Here is a 13,746-nt window from a genome sequence, read left to right as displayed (position 1 = left end):
TGCAAAGTGCTCAGAATAGTGCCTGGCACAGGGCAGGGATTTTTTGATTTTATCCTCTCCACTCTTGGGCAAGGTCTATGGCTCCAGAGCAGCTGCCTTTGGCAAGTACCATCAGCTCTACTTCAAAATATGTCCAGAACAAAGCCATTCACAAAAGACCACATATTATATGAATCCATTTATATGAAATGTTCAGAATGGGCAAATCTATAGAAATAGAAAGTAGATTAGCAGTTTCCCAGGTCTAGGAGGAGTGTGATAGCTGAAGGGTGATGAAAGTGGTCTAACATTGATTGTGGTGATGGTTGCACAACTCTACATATACTAAAACCCATTGCATTGTACACAGTAAGTGGGTAAATTGTATGGCATGTGAATTATATTCAATAAAGCTGTTAAAAATGCATCCAAAATTCCACCCTTGCTCACCATCAAGTCACTACCATGCTAATCCAAGCATCTGGCATCTGTCTCCTAGACCATTAGAGTAGCCTCCTAACTGGCTTTACAGTTTCATAGTTGTCATAACCACTGGCTATTCTCCCCCAGAATACTGTGGTGATCTTTTACAATGTAAATCAGACTCTGTCATTCATCTGCTTAAACTGTTCCACTGTCTTCTCATTTCGCCTACAGTCAAAGTGAAACATCTTACTGGGGCTTGCCTGATCCTGAGTAATCTGATCCTGGTAACTTCTTCCTCAGTCTTCAATCACTGGCCTTCTTATTCCTCAGATATGGCAATCTTATTCCTGCCTGCCTCAGCCCCATTCTATTTACTATTCACCCTCCCTAGAATTTGACCCCATATCTTCTCATGGCTCATTCCTTGATGCTGTCTAGGACTGGCTCAAATGTCTCTGCTTCAGAGAGGCTCTTCTTGCCCAGCCCTATCTGAAATCGTTCCCATTCCATCAATTTCTAGCCACTCACTCAAATATTTCTTCATAGCATTTAACACTATTTGAGTTTATATCTTTATTTATCTATTTTCCTATTTATTTTTTATTTTTAAAATCAATATTATGTTATCAATTTATGCTCAGTCCATATCAAATTATTTATCAAATTTATCAAATCTATTTACTTGCATATTGGAAATCTCCTCCACTAGTATGTAAGTTCTATGATCTTAGGGATTTTGTCTTGCTCACCACTGTATCCCTAGTACTTAGAACAGTGCCCTGTCCTCAGTGTTTGTTGAATGAATGAATGAAGCCACCATAATGACTGGACAGAAAGACACACACACATACTCATTCTTTTTTCTATGTAGATTTCCTATGCTATAGCCTCACTTAGGGTATTTCACGTATCTTATAACTTGTATTAAATTCTTAGGAGGAAGTTCTTTCAGGTTTCTTTTCAATACCATTCCGTGTATTCTATTTAGAATATAACTTGATGTTTAAACTAATAAACACTATCACTATTTGCATGAAAGTTCATGAAAACATGTAAAGGATTTCAGAGTCTATGCTTACTCAACCATTCATTCTAAGGGCCAGCAATTGCTATTTTGGTGGCATAAAGCTGGGGTCTGGCCTTAAGAATACACATTTTTATTCTCAAGTTTACTTACAGTGTGGACTTTCTCGGGCTCCTGTGTTTAGAAGAATCCTAGCAATGGGCACATTGTTGGTCATGATGGCAATATCCAGAGGTGTCAACCCCTCACTGTTAGGTGTGTTGAGATCTAGTTCTTCCGGTGTGTACTGATACAGCAGGATCTGCACAGCATCCATGTCCTGCTGTTCAACTGCTTCAAACATGGCCTCATTGCCCTGGAAGTTCTGGAAAGAACAAAGCATAGGAGCACAATTTTATGTCTTTGTGGCCTAGCTGTTTTCAGTTTTAGGGACTGCTTCAGTGACTACATCCAACTTATAAGTGGTAGAAGTACTATTTATTAAAAGGTCTCCAAAGTAAACACTGTTGAACCCTCCCTCCATCTTTTCTAAGGAGCACTGGAAATATCACATTTTGATGTGAGACAATATAGTATACAGTCTGTAGATAAGAGCAAATAGCAGTTTTTATCAAACCAGTCTTCTGTGGAATACTGTTCAATAGGCCATTATAAGGTGTAATTTGAAAAAAACCACAACAATGTCAAATGAATTTGGTAAACATTGGATTAAACCAAGTTACTGCATTATTTTATTATAAGACTTCTCAAGACATTTACAAATTCTAACATGCAATTATGACTTCCTAATAGGTAAGAAATAAGACTGTTTCAGATATTTTTATTTGTATCTTTTTTAACGGCCCTGGAATAATTTACGGAATGCAGTTTGGAAAATGCTGGTATAGATAACATAGCACAGGTAATTTTAACTAGCTTGGAATTCAGAGTACATACACTTTGGAGTTCCTGTTGTATGGCTCAGTGGTTAACGAACCCAAACTAGCATCCATGAAGATATGGGTTCGATCCCTGGCCTTGCTCAGTGAGCTAAGGATCCAGTGTTGCCATGAGCTGTGGCGTAGGTCGAAGATGAGGCTCGGATCCCATGTTGCTGTGTAGGGCTCTGGTGTAGGCCGGCAGCTATAGCTCTGATTGGACCCCTAGCCTGGGAGCCTCCATATGCTGCTGGTGGAGCCCTAAAAGACAAAAAAAAAAAAAAAAAAAAAGTACAATCACTTTTTCTCTTTCTCTCAAACTCATCCCTTCCCTTTCCATCCCCATGTCTCTACTCTTGTTCAGACTTTCACCATCTCTTGCCTGGACCGTGGTTGCTCGTCCTAGTCTTCTCTATCCCTTCTTCATAGTGATGCAAGAGTAATCTTTCTAAAATTTACAATGTTCCATGTCCCTTCCTTATTTACAAATCTCACACACTGCCTGTAGTTGACTTCCCAACTCTTAGATTCCTTTGTACCAACCTCTACACTTTCTTAACCCAGAGTCCCAGTCACTGAATACTGGCATTTCTAAGCCCTCATGGGAGGGGCTCAAGAAGTCGTGTCTCTGGAGGGTTTCAGTGTTTGGATGGCAAATGGCTTTGGGGCCTAAGAAGGCCAAAAGTTGTATATTCATAGGCTACAAATCATCTATAGAAAAGAATAGCTTATAGTTCCTTTAAAAAGTTCTTTCAGGGCAAACAAAGGAGAAAAGCTTTAAAATCCTCTCAAAAACATATTTCTGTAGCTTCTGGGAGAAGAGCAACACATATACTGCGTATACATCTATCTGGTATCTTCTCCAAGAGTTGCCTGGTGTTTAAAAATGTTGAAATATCAATGGTCCTGACCTAGCATAGGAGTTTCCTGATTAAAATATGGAAGGTCTTCAGTAACCAAATATTTAGGTTGGCAAATTTTAGTTTTAGTCTCATCAAAACTCAATCCAGGAGTTCCCGTCGTGGTGCAGTGGTTAACGAATCCGACTAGGAACCATGAGGTTGTGGGTTCGGTCCCTGGCCTTGCTCAGGGGTTAAGGATCCAGCTTTGCTGTAAGCTGTGGTGTAGGCTGCAGACATGGCTTGGATCCTGCATTGCTGTAGCTCTGGTGTAGGCTGGCAGCTACAGCTCCTATTAGACCCCTAGTCTGGGAACCTCCATATGCCGCAGGAGTGGCCCTAGAAAAGGCAAAAGACAAAAAAAAAAAAAAATTGATCCTCCCTATCAAAGGTCTTTTAGCTGAGTGCATAATATATCAATGAACTTTGAGGAAAATACAAAGCTATTAGGCAAATGCTTGTTTGACAATGGGGACTTGGGATAGAGCTACTTGGTATGCAGCTCTCTTTGCTACATGGCTTTCTGCTGAATGGAAAAGTGTTTTGTAGATAATCTGCCAAACTGAAGCTCCTCTGATGCTTAGATCATAATTCAGCCACAACCAATCCTTCCTAGATGAGTTTGAAGTGAGAAAAAAAAATCAGAAAATAAATGAATGCAAAGTAAAATGCTACCCTGTCCAAACAATATAGTTGTGTATTTGTGATTCTTTGTATGTCTAATTTATCATGTGCCATTTTTGCTTTACTCTTAAGTCATCTCCTTCTCCATGCTTTTGTTGGCAAACTCTAGTATGTTTCTATCTGGAAAGGCTAGGGCTCATTTCTGTTTTAAGCTCAAACAAATGGTGCCATTACCCCCTGCAGAAATACTCTTTCTTATCTTTTTTTCTTTTTAGGCTCGCACCTGCGGCGTATGGAAGGCTAGGGCTCAAATCGGAGCTATAGCAGCCAGCCTACGCCACAGCCACAGCAATTTAGAATCTGAGCTGCATCTGTGACCTACACCTCAGCTCACGGCAACGCCAGATCCTTAACCCACTAAGCAAGGTCAAGGATCAAACCTGTATCCTCATGGATACTGGCTGGGTTGTTAACTCACTGAGCTGCAATGGGAACGCCAGAAATACTCTTGCTGAGCGTATTAATATTATGCCCTCAGTTTTTACTGAAGGCCAGTATAAGACGCTGCTATATGAGATGGAGTTCCTGCTGTGGCACAGTGGGTTAAGGATCTGATGTCATCTCTGTGGCAGCGCAGGTTTGATCCCCAGCCTGGCACAGTGGGTTATGAATCTGGTGTTACAATGGCTGTGGTAGAGATCACAGATTTGATCCCTGGCCTGGGGAACTTCCAAGATGCTGCAGGTGTGGAAAAAAAAGAAAAAGAAAAAAAAGAAACTACTATATGAGCATGTCTGTAACATCACCAGCATTACTTTTTATTCTCCATTGTATAATTCAATATGACATCTTATAAAGGCAAGAGGACTTAGAAACAAGAAGATACTAATTTCTTCTGATAGATTGGTATACTTTGAGCTTTTAGCTAATGGGATGCTATAACCAGTTGTGCTTCCCTTTCTGCTTTTACTGACTAGGAATGCAGAGATGTAATGATAAAGTTTAGGTATTGTATTGGCCTAGGTTTTTGGTATATCTATTTCTCTTTCCATCCTCAGTATTTTTCTAGTTTTATCTCTTCCTTCTTCCCCCCTTCCTCCCTTTCCTTCCTTCTTTCTTTCCTTTTCCCTTTCTTGCTCCCCTTGTGGCATGTCCCCCACTGTCACCATTGCTATTGGTTTATTTCTCATCACATAATATGTATGCATTTTTACTTGGATTCTGTATTGGATGCCTTTGGAAAGCATACGGGTTATACGTTATAAATAAGTAAATTAAAATATTGTTCATTCAGTATTTAAATGAACGCTGATCTCTTAGAAAGACTATTTTCTCTTAGAACACTGATATCTTTGAAAGCCTCTCAAACTCCATATTTGTCAAATGGCTATTTTTTGGGTTCTTCAGTCTATTAGAGAAAGAAAAACTAAGAGAAAATAAAGGGAAAGAAATTAAGGGAAAAAAGGGGAAACTCTCATAGTCACTCAAACTTTGGCACATAGATATATGTAAGTTCCTGCCTCACTTAACTTTCGGCCTTTATAAACTTGCAAATGTCCAGTTCTTAAGTAAACATGGATCATCTTAGAATCCCCTTAAATCCAAACACAACTGCACAAATCAAACTGAGACAAGAATATAAAGAGTTTATTACCACCGAGGTCTTTCTGAGACTCAGCCGGTCAGTTCTTGTTCTAAAATAGGCCTCATCAAATGACGAGTGGCTCCCCTTCAGTTTCTCGGAGAGGTTCCTGTACAGGCGTTTGGCTGCATTGGGAGATGATGGGGTACTGTGTTTTTTTGACTGAGAAAGATGCAAATTCTGCATTTGTTGGGTCATTTTCACACGGCAGTTCCTAGGAGGAGGAAAATCTAATGTTGCAATAATTTACACAACATAATTATAAGTTGACAAGGAATTTTATCATTGCTAGTAACCATCTGGAATTTAATAAAAATTATAGCTGGAAGGGACGTTAGAGATCATCAGATCAAGCTTTTTCATTTTAATAGATGAAAAAGTTGAAACCCAGGGAAGGGAGCAACTTGTTTATGGTCATATAGCTAATTGGTGGCAAGAATGGAAATGACAATATCCATTTACTATATAAACAAATACATTTACATACAAACATATATGTGACTTGAGCCTCTACTAAAATTTTTTTTTTGTCTTTCTCCCACTGAGAAGAAATATTTCAATTCTGTAACCCAGGGAGTCTTCTTCTGGTACCTATAATTTATATTTTGCTACTTACACTTTAGATTTTGTCTTCTGGTGGATGTATATGCGAGTGTGGCTGTTCCCAGCAGATCCCCTTTCTCTCAAGGTGTTAAGCTGTGGCTATTGTCTGAGATTTGTTGAACTACAAAGTGCCCAGAATTTTGGGGAATCTGTTCCCACGGTCCCATTCCTGCTCATCCCAGATACTCCAGAGAATGTCCTTCAGGATACTTACTACTGGCATTCTTTGGCATTGATTTGAGGAATTAGTGCTGTTCCACAAATCTCTAAACAGGTCCTCACCAATATCGTACCTGAAATTGGTTTGCAGGAGGTCAGCCATGGATTTCAAACACTGTCCTCCATTATGCTGGCTATTGCAGTTGATGCTACCAAGGCTATGCATGCTTAGCACGTGTGTATTGATTGGGTGAACAAATGCATGAATGAAATAACCGACTAAAGCAGTTTGGTGCAAAGTGTCTCTACCGCTGGTGTAGCCTCTGTTGCATTGGGCCCTAGTCTCTGGAATATGCTGCTGCCTTCCTGCCACCTGCCCTCAGATATCCAGTGGAGGCTTCCATTTGTAATGCTGCCATTGCCACTTAGATGCGACCCTTAGGACATCTCCAGTCGTTGGATTTTTTAATAGCCATGTGGATTCTGATATATCATATAGAATCTCTTTTATTGACTGAACTCTTCACAGGACTGACTTCAGTGATTCTCCAATTCCTACAGGATATAACCTAAATTCTTTGGCTTCACGTACAAGTCTTGCCTCTCCAGCTTCATCTGCTACATACTTCTACATTTTATATTTCATCTCTCTGAACTCCTTAGAGTTTCTTAAATAGTTCAAACTCCTTCCTACCTCTGGGTCTTTTTATGCACTGTTTTATATATATTAAAATTTAAAATTTTATCTGTGCCCTCATCCCCTAGGAAACAATAGCTGATCTTTGAAGTCTACGATTAAGTAGTTTCTGACACCCCAGGCAAACTTGTGTATTTCTTTACACATTCACTTAATGTATGACTGTTACAGTAAATGTTTTGTCACATTATAACTGCTCGGCTTTCTGTCTCCCAGCTAGTCTATGTGCTTCTGAAGAACAAGACTGCCAGGTATTAATTTTTATGTCCCAACATCTAAAATATACCTGTCTCAGGGTAAAAGAAATATAACACAGATTAAGATATTAATTGCTTCTCTTCCACCTGCTGAATCTGTGATCTTGGGCAAGTTACTTACATGTCTGAATCTCATTTTTCTCATTTATAAAATAGAGACCATAATACAACCACATATTACGGTTGTGAGATTTGATGAGATAATTAATATAAAGATCTTAGAATATTGGAAGACTCCTGGCAGCTACCATTTTTTGTTATAGAAAATACTCAACAGATATTTTAGAGTAAATGAATGTACATATGAGAGTCTATTAATATAATATAGTAAGGGTCTACTCAGAAAGCTCCTTTCCTCCTCATGCCTCTGAATTGGGTTTCCTATCCACCAGAACCAACTAACCTTGACTTATTTGCACTTTAATAAGTGAAGATTCATTTTCATTACACTGTTGAATGTCTTTAGGCAACTTTTAAGTCTTTCCTGTAATTTCCTCCAACACAAAGCCTTCCTAGTGCATTCCCAGGAGGTCAGACCTATTCAATATTAGTTATGTTCTTCAGGCCTACCCAGTCTTAGCTAAACAGCCATATTTACACTTGGGACGGCCGATGTAGAGCACTGTCCGTAGTGTGTATGTACATGTGGGTATGTTTTCATTAATCTTTACTGAACTTTCCAGAAGTGGAAAGAGTAGGTGATTTGGCATCGTCCTCCTTTCATCCACCAATCTCTCACTTCTGATTCAATAGCAACTATAGCATTTCCTCTATATAGTACCATTCCCACAGGATTTCCAGGTTGATATGCAAGCTAGTGCACATGGGGGTTACCTTTACTTACTTATTTCTGCCTCCTCTCTCTAGCCTTTTCCTTCAGCATTAATCCCCAGTTCAAACCATCTGTCTCCTCTACATCATTATCATTCCCAAAATAACTCTACATTCTCTAGTGTCTTTCACAGTGCCCAGGAGTCCAGTAAATAAATTCTTGTCGATCGATCAAATTCCAGTGACTTGCCCTCTAATGGATGACACCTACCCACATGGTCTCTTTTGTCTTTGCTCATGTCCCATCTGTTCCCTTCACTCAAAAGACATTGCCTTTCTCTGTCTCTTACTTCCTTCTCAAACTTCCCCAGCTGTTCCTTCCTTCCAGGTCATCCTTTAGCACATTTCTATTCTTCTGGATTTCATATATCATTATAACTTCTTTTTCTCCTCTATCTTTAAAAGTTTGTCTGATGAGAGATACTGAAAAAGACAAATTTTTATTACTAGTCTCATAAACATGAACATCCCTCCCACCTAAATGTGCTCTTAAGTTTTAGCCATGGAAAGGGGCAAATATTTGAGAAGCAGAATAGCTTTGGCTCTGGAATTTGGCAGATGCAAGCTTGAACTATGATATTGTTATCTATAATCTTTATGACGTTGGGCACTCTAAAACAATTCCGACTTTGTTTAATCATATATAAAATGATTTATTATGGAGTCATGAAAATTAAACAAATTAACAAAAGAAAGATATATATCCTGTTTAGTGCACAGTAATCACTCAATAAATAGCAATTATTCAGGTTACCTCAAGTCTTCTTGCCAAATCTGAAACACCAAATTACACTGTAATAATTTAAGTAATTTTCTTGTTTTTCAAACATTATTTTGAAATCTGATTTTATGTATATATTATACTACTTTTTTGATAAAAATTTGTTTAGATATTTTAATATGTATGTTTACAGTGACTTATGGTAAAACATAAATAGCAAGTAGAACTTCAAATTATTAGAGGGAAAGAAGGAATAAAAATAAGTCTAAAATAATTGAAGAATGAAGAAAAACAATATTAGGAAACATAATAAGTGGAAATGTAAAAGAAAGCAGTAAGGTTAAGATTGAATATATCAGTGAGCGCAATACATTCAAATGGTTTATTTTTCCTAATAAAAGATAAAACCCTCTAAGTGAGGTTTTTAAATAGCCGTGTACAGGTGGTACACCTGATTAAACATCTCACAGAAATATTAAAAACAAAATAATAGTAGGAGACTGGGAATGGCAAAACAAAGACTTCTGAAAATACTCTTTTCCATAAAAACAATTAAAACATTAGCAAAATTTGTCAGAATTATTTTTTTTCAGAACCCTGGAAATTAACCAAAGGTTTACAGCAATCCAGGAAGTGTTTATTCAAGAAAAGTAACTGAATTTGGTAAGAGCAGTGAGTTCTGTGGCATTTTAACTTGCTTTGTTCCTGTCTTCCCCACCCTATGGTAGCCTTGAAGATCAACAGCCTATGTTCATAGTAAAACAAACAGTAGCCTGTCAGTCACTGGATGGTACAGAATGGTGATGGAGTGTCTTTAAAACTCCATTTTGAGGGAATTATTATTTGACATGTCTGGTTGTCCCCTGGAAGAACCCACTCACAAGGCATTTCTTTATTTGACCTGGCACATAGCTCACCAAGTACAAATAACCCTTTCTTCTGGGGCATCTGTTAAAAACAAACATGAGCAATTACTTACTATCACAGCTGCCTGAGGTAGTGAAGAAGAGTTGTGGCAAATAATAGATTAACAAAAAAGCTTAAAAGGAAAAGTTGGGGAATGAAATGTCCATAGAAGGCTTTTAAAAGTTCTGGCACATTCCCAGGGATCTAGCAGACTATATGCATGTCCAGAGCTGGGAACATTCTCATAAAATACCTGAGAAAATCCTAAGCTCTCATTGCTGGCTAATTTTGAGGCTTTATACAAGCAGGAAGTGAAGGCTAAGGTAGAGCCATCAACTGCCTGGTGAGTATTGAGAGTGTGCTCCAACATACACATAGACTTTCTGTCAAGATGGGAGATTTATTAATTATAGGCCTTTAAATAAATTTTTGTTCAATCAATAGCTGACTACTAAGTTAACCAAGAAGAGACCTCAGTGGCCACCTATTACAAGAAATATATACTTTACAGATTCAGTCCTGTGCCTAACAAATTCAGTTGGGGAGCAATCTGATTTCTAGAGTTGCCACATTATATCATTTAAGATACCTAGTTTTCAACAGAAAATATATAAGACATGCAAAGAAAATAAATTCTTTACTGTGAAATCCACTCACAGTAAATAAAGCATAAATAAATATTTCACTTAAAGAAGTCCAAATGTTAGACTTATTAGATAAAGATTTTAAATTGGATATCTTAAATACACTCAAGGAACTAAAGGAAATATGTCTAAAGAAGTAAAGGAAATTATGAGAATTATGTCTACCAATAGAGAATATCAATAAAGAGGCAAAATTAGAAAACAAAACTAGAACCAAATAGAAATTCTAAACTTGAAAAATATAACCAAAATGAAAAATCCACTAGAGGGACTCAACATCAGATTTGAGGAGGCAGAAGAAAGAATAAGCAAACTTGAAGATAGGTCAATTTAAATCAGTTTTAGGAGTTCCAATTGTGACTCAGCAGAAACAAATCTGACTGGTATCCATGAGTACAGAGGTTCAAACCCTGGCCTTGCTAAGTGGGTTAAAGGTCTGGCCTTGCCGTGAGCTGTGATGTAGGTTGCAGAAGTGGCTCAGATCTGGCATTTCTATGGCTGTGGCATAAGCCAGCTGCTACAGCTCCTATTTGACCCCTAGTCTGGGAACCTTGATATGCTGTGGATACGGCCCTAAAAACACAAACAAAAAACAAACAAAACAAAAAAAGAAAAGAAAGAAAGAAAGAAAAGAAATCAGTTTTAGGAGCAGAAAGAAAAAAATGAAGAAAAACAGAGTTTTAGAGATCTGTGGGATACCATAAAATGTACCAATGTAGGAGTTCCAGAAGGACAAGGAGGAGGAGAAAGAATATTGAAAAAAATAATGGTCAAAACGTCCTTAAATTGATGAAAAACATTAACTTACACATCCAAGTAGCTCAATGAACACCGAGTAGGATAAATTCAAAGAGATTCATATCTATATGCATCATAATTAAATTTTCAAAAGATGAAGACAAAGAAAGTCTTAAAAACAACAGTCAAGAAATAACTTATTATCCACAAGAAATCCTCAAAATGATTTATAGCTTATTTTTCACCAGAAAACCATAGAGACCAGAAGGAAGTGGGGTGACATTTCAAAATGGTGAAAGAAAAAACGCAGTCGAAATTTTTCTATCCTGAAAAACTACCCTTCAAAAATGAAGGTGAAATCAGTACTTTCGCAGATAAACAAAAACTGAAAGAATTTGATAGCAGACCTTCCTTAAAAGAAAATTAAAGGGAGTCCTTTGGGCTGAAATGAAAGGACATAGGCAGTGATTCAAATCCACATGAAAAAAAAAAGAGCAGTGAAAATATGTAGGTAAATAAAAAAGATAGTATAAATGTAAGAGAGTGTAAGTCTATATTTTGTTTATAACTCTTTTTTCTCCTTTCTGAATGAAAACACAATGAAATGAAAATGAAATTATAAAAACAATTTCATTTATGATAGCGTGGTATTAAAAGACTAAAGTATGTAGAAATAAATTTAACAAAAGAAGTGTAAAACATCTTAACTCCTCAGTTACTCTGTTTGTGCCACATAATTCTTGCTGGAAACCTACTAACATATCATGTAATCCCAATAGCACTCATAAAATTCTCTTGAAAATGATAGCATCTTTTATTCCCTGCATCTTTGCATTGAACTGAATTAGAAAAGAATAGACCTCAGGATTGAACAAAATACCTGATGGGCAAAATAGACACAGAATCCTAGAAGGAGAACTGACAAGGAAAATTTGTTAAGTCTGAGATATCACTCTTAAAAGAACATTCCTTGTTAGCCAGTTTCACTGAAAAACCCCACAGGTTGAGTTCCACATTGCATTTTATTCCATTTTTCCACCTAAAGATCATCATAGTAGTTTTAAGCCCAATATCAAAATAAGGACTTTGATCTACCTTCAGGTGTGGCTTTTCTACTTATTAGCTGTCTGAAATTTAGCAAAATATTATCCTCATTTTCCTCATCATTAACAATGTTTCCATCTAATCAAAAGACTTTTTTAGTATAGTCAGTTTACAATGTTCTGTCAATTTCTGCTGTACAGCAAAGTGACCCAGCTATACATATATACTCATTCTTTATCTTGCATTATCCTCTATCATGTTCTAGCACAGATGACTGGATATAGTTCCCTGTGCCAAACAGCAGGATCTCATTGCCTATCCACCCCAAATGCAATAGTTTCATCTCAATTTTTTAATAATTGTATCTGAAAGAGATATTAGTTTTAAATGAGATAATGTATATCAATTGTTTAACAGAGTACCTGAATAAATAGAAGTTCAATAAATATTTTTAATATCTATTTATTTTAGGCCCACCATTCTCAGGCAACTACTGGTTTGCTTTTTGATACTACAGATTAGGTTTCATTTTCCAGAATTTCATACAAATGGAATCATCACCCCATGCACTCTTTTTTACCTGGGTGTTTTTCCTTCTTCTTCTTTCTTCCTTGTCACATATTTTTTTAATGGTGATGTTTCCTTTTTTAAATTTTATTTTTTAATTGAAGTATAGTTGACTTACAATGTTGTGTTAGTTTCAGGTATAGGGCAACGTGACTCAGTTATACACACATATATATCTATATGTATATCTATAAATATATAGATATACTCTTTTTCAGATTATTTCCATTATAGATTATTATAAGACATTGAATAGAGTTCCCTGTGTTATACAGTAGGTCCTTGTTGTTTATTTGTTTTATGTGTAGTATTTTGTCAATCTCCAAATTCTAACTTACCTCTCACCCCCATCTCCTTTCCCCTTAGGTAATCATAATTTTGTTTTCTATGTCTGTGAGTCTATTTCTCTTTTGTAAATAAGTTCATTTGTATAATTTATTTTAGATTCCACATATAAATGATATGATATGATATGATATATTTGTCTTTCTCTGATTGCTTCACTTAATATGATAATCTCTAGGTCTATCTGTGTTGCTGCAAATAGTGTTATTTCATTCTTTTATGGCTGAGTAATAATAATATATATGTCACATCTTCTTTGACCATTCTCCTATTGATGGATATTTAGGTTGTAGATTCCATGTCTTGACTATTAGGAATAGTTTCTATGATGTTATGAACACTGGGGTACATGTATCTTTTCAAGTTATAGTTTTTTCTCTGGATATATGCCCAGGAGTGGGATTGCTGGATTATACAGCAACTCTTTTAGTTTTTTTACAAAGCCTCCATATTGTTCTCCATAGCATCTGTACCAATTTATATTCACATCACTATTTACTATTTGTAGATTTTTTAATTGCCATTATGACTAGTGTGAGTTGATACCTCACTGTAATTTTGATTTGCATTTTCTTTATAATTAGCATTACTGATCACCTCTTCATATGCCTGTTGTCCATCTGTATCTTACCTAGCTTCCTTAATTCGGCTTTATTATTTTGGGATTCATCCATATTATTATGTTTATTTGTATTTTTCACTTTTTATTGCTGAATAGTATTC

At 36.6% G+C, this 13,746-nt stretch overlaps 1 protein-coding gene across 2 annotated transcripts in view; it reads right to left on the bottom strand.

Annotated features, from left to right (window-relative positions):
- ANKFN1 (ankyrin repeat and fibronectin type III domain containing 1) overlaps positions 1–13,746 on the bottom strand; it is a 344,059-nt gene that overhangs the window by 154,397 nt on the left and 175,916 nt on the right. For both annotated transcript variants that reach the window (XM_021067257.1, XM_021067258.1), the window contains exons 4-5: positions 5,524–5,725; positions 1,583–1,793 (exon numbers count right to left, since the gene is read on the bottom strand). In XM_021067257.1, coding sequence (XP_020922916.1) covers positions 1,583–1,793; positions 5,524–5,725 — 413 coding nt within the window. The remainder of the gene's footprint in view (positions 1–1,582; positions 1,794–5,523; positions 5,726–13,746) is intronic.

Source organism: Sus scrofa, chromosome 12, assembly GCF_000003025.6.
Source record: "Sus scrofa isolate TJ Tabasco breed Duroc chromosome 12, Sscrofa11.1, whole genome shotgun sequence".
In the NCBI taxonomy this organism is placed as follows: domain Eukaryota; kingdom Metazoa; phylum Chordata; class Mammalia; order Artiodactyla; family Suidae; genus Sus; species Sus scrofa.
This window is presented reverse-complemented; position numbering and strand designations above follow the sequence as displayed.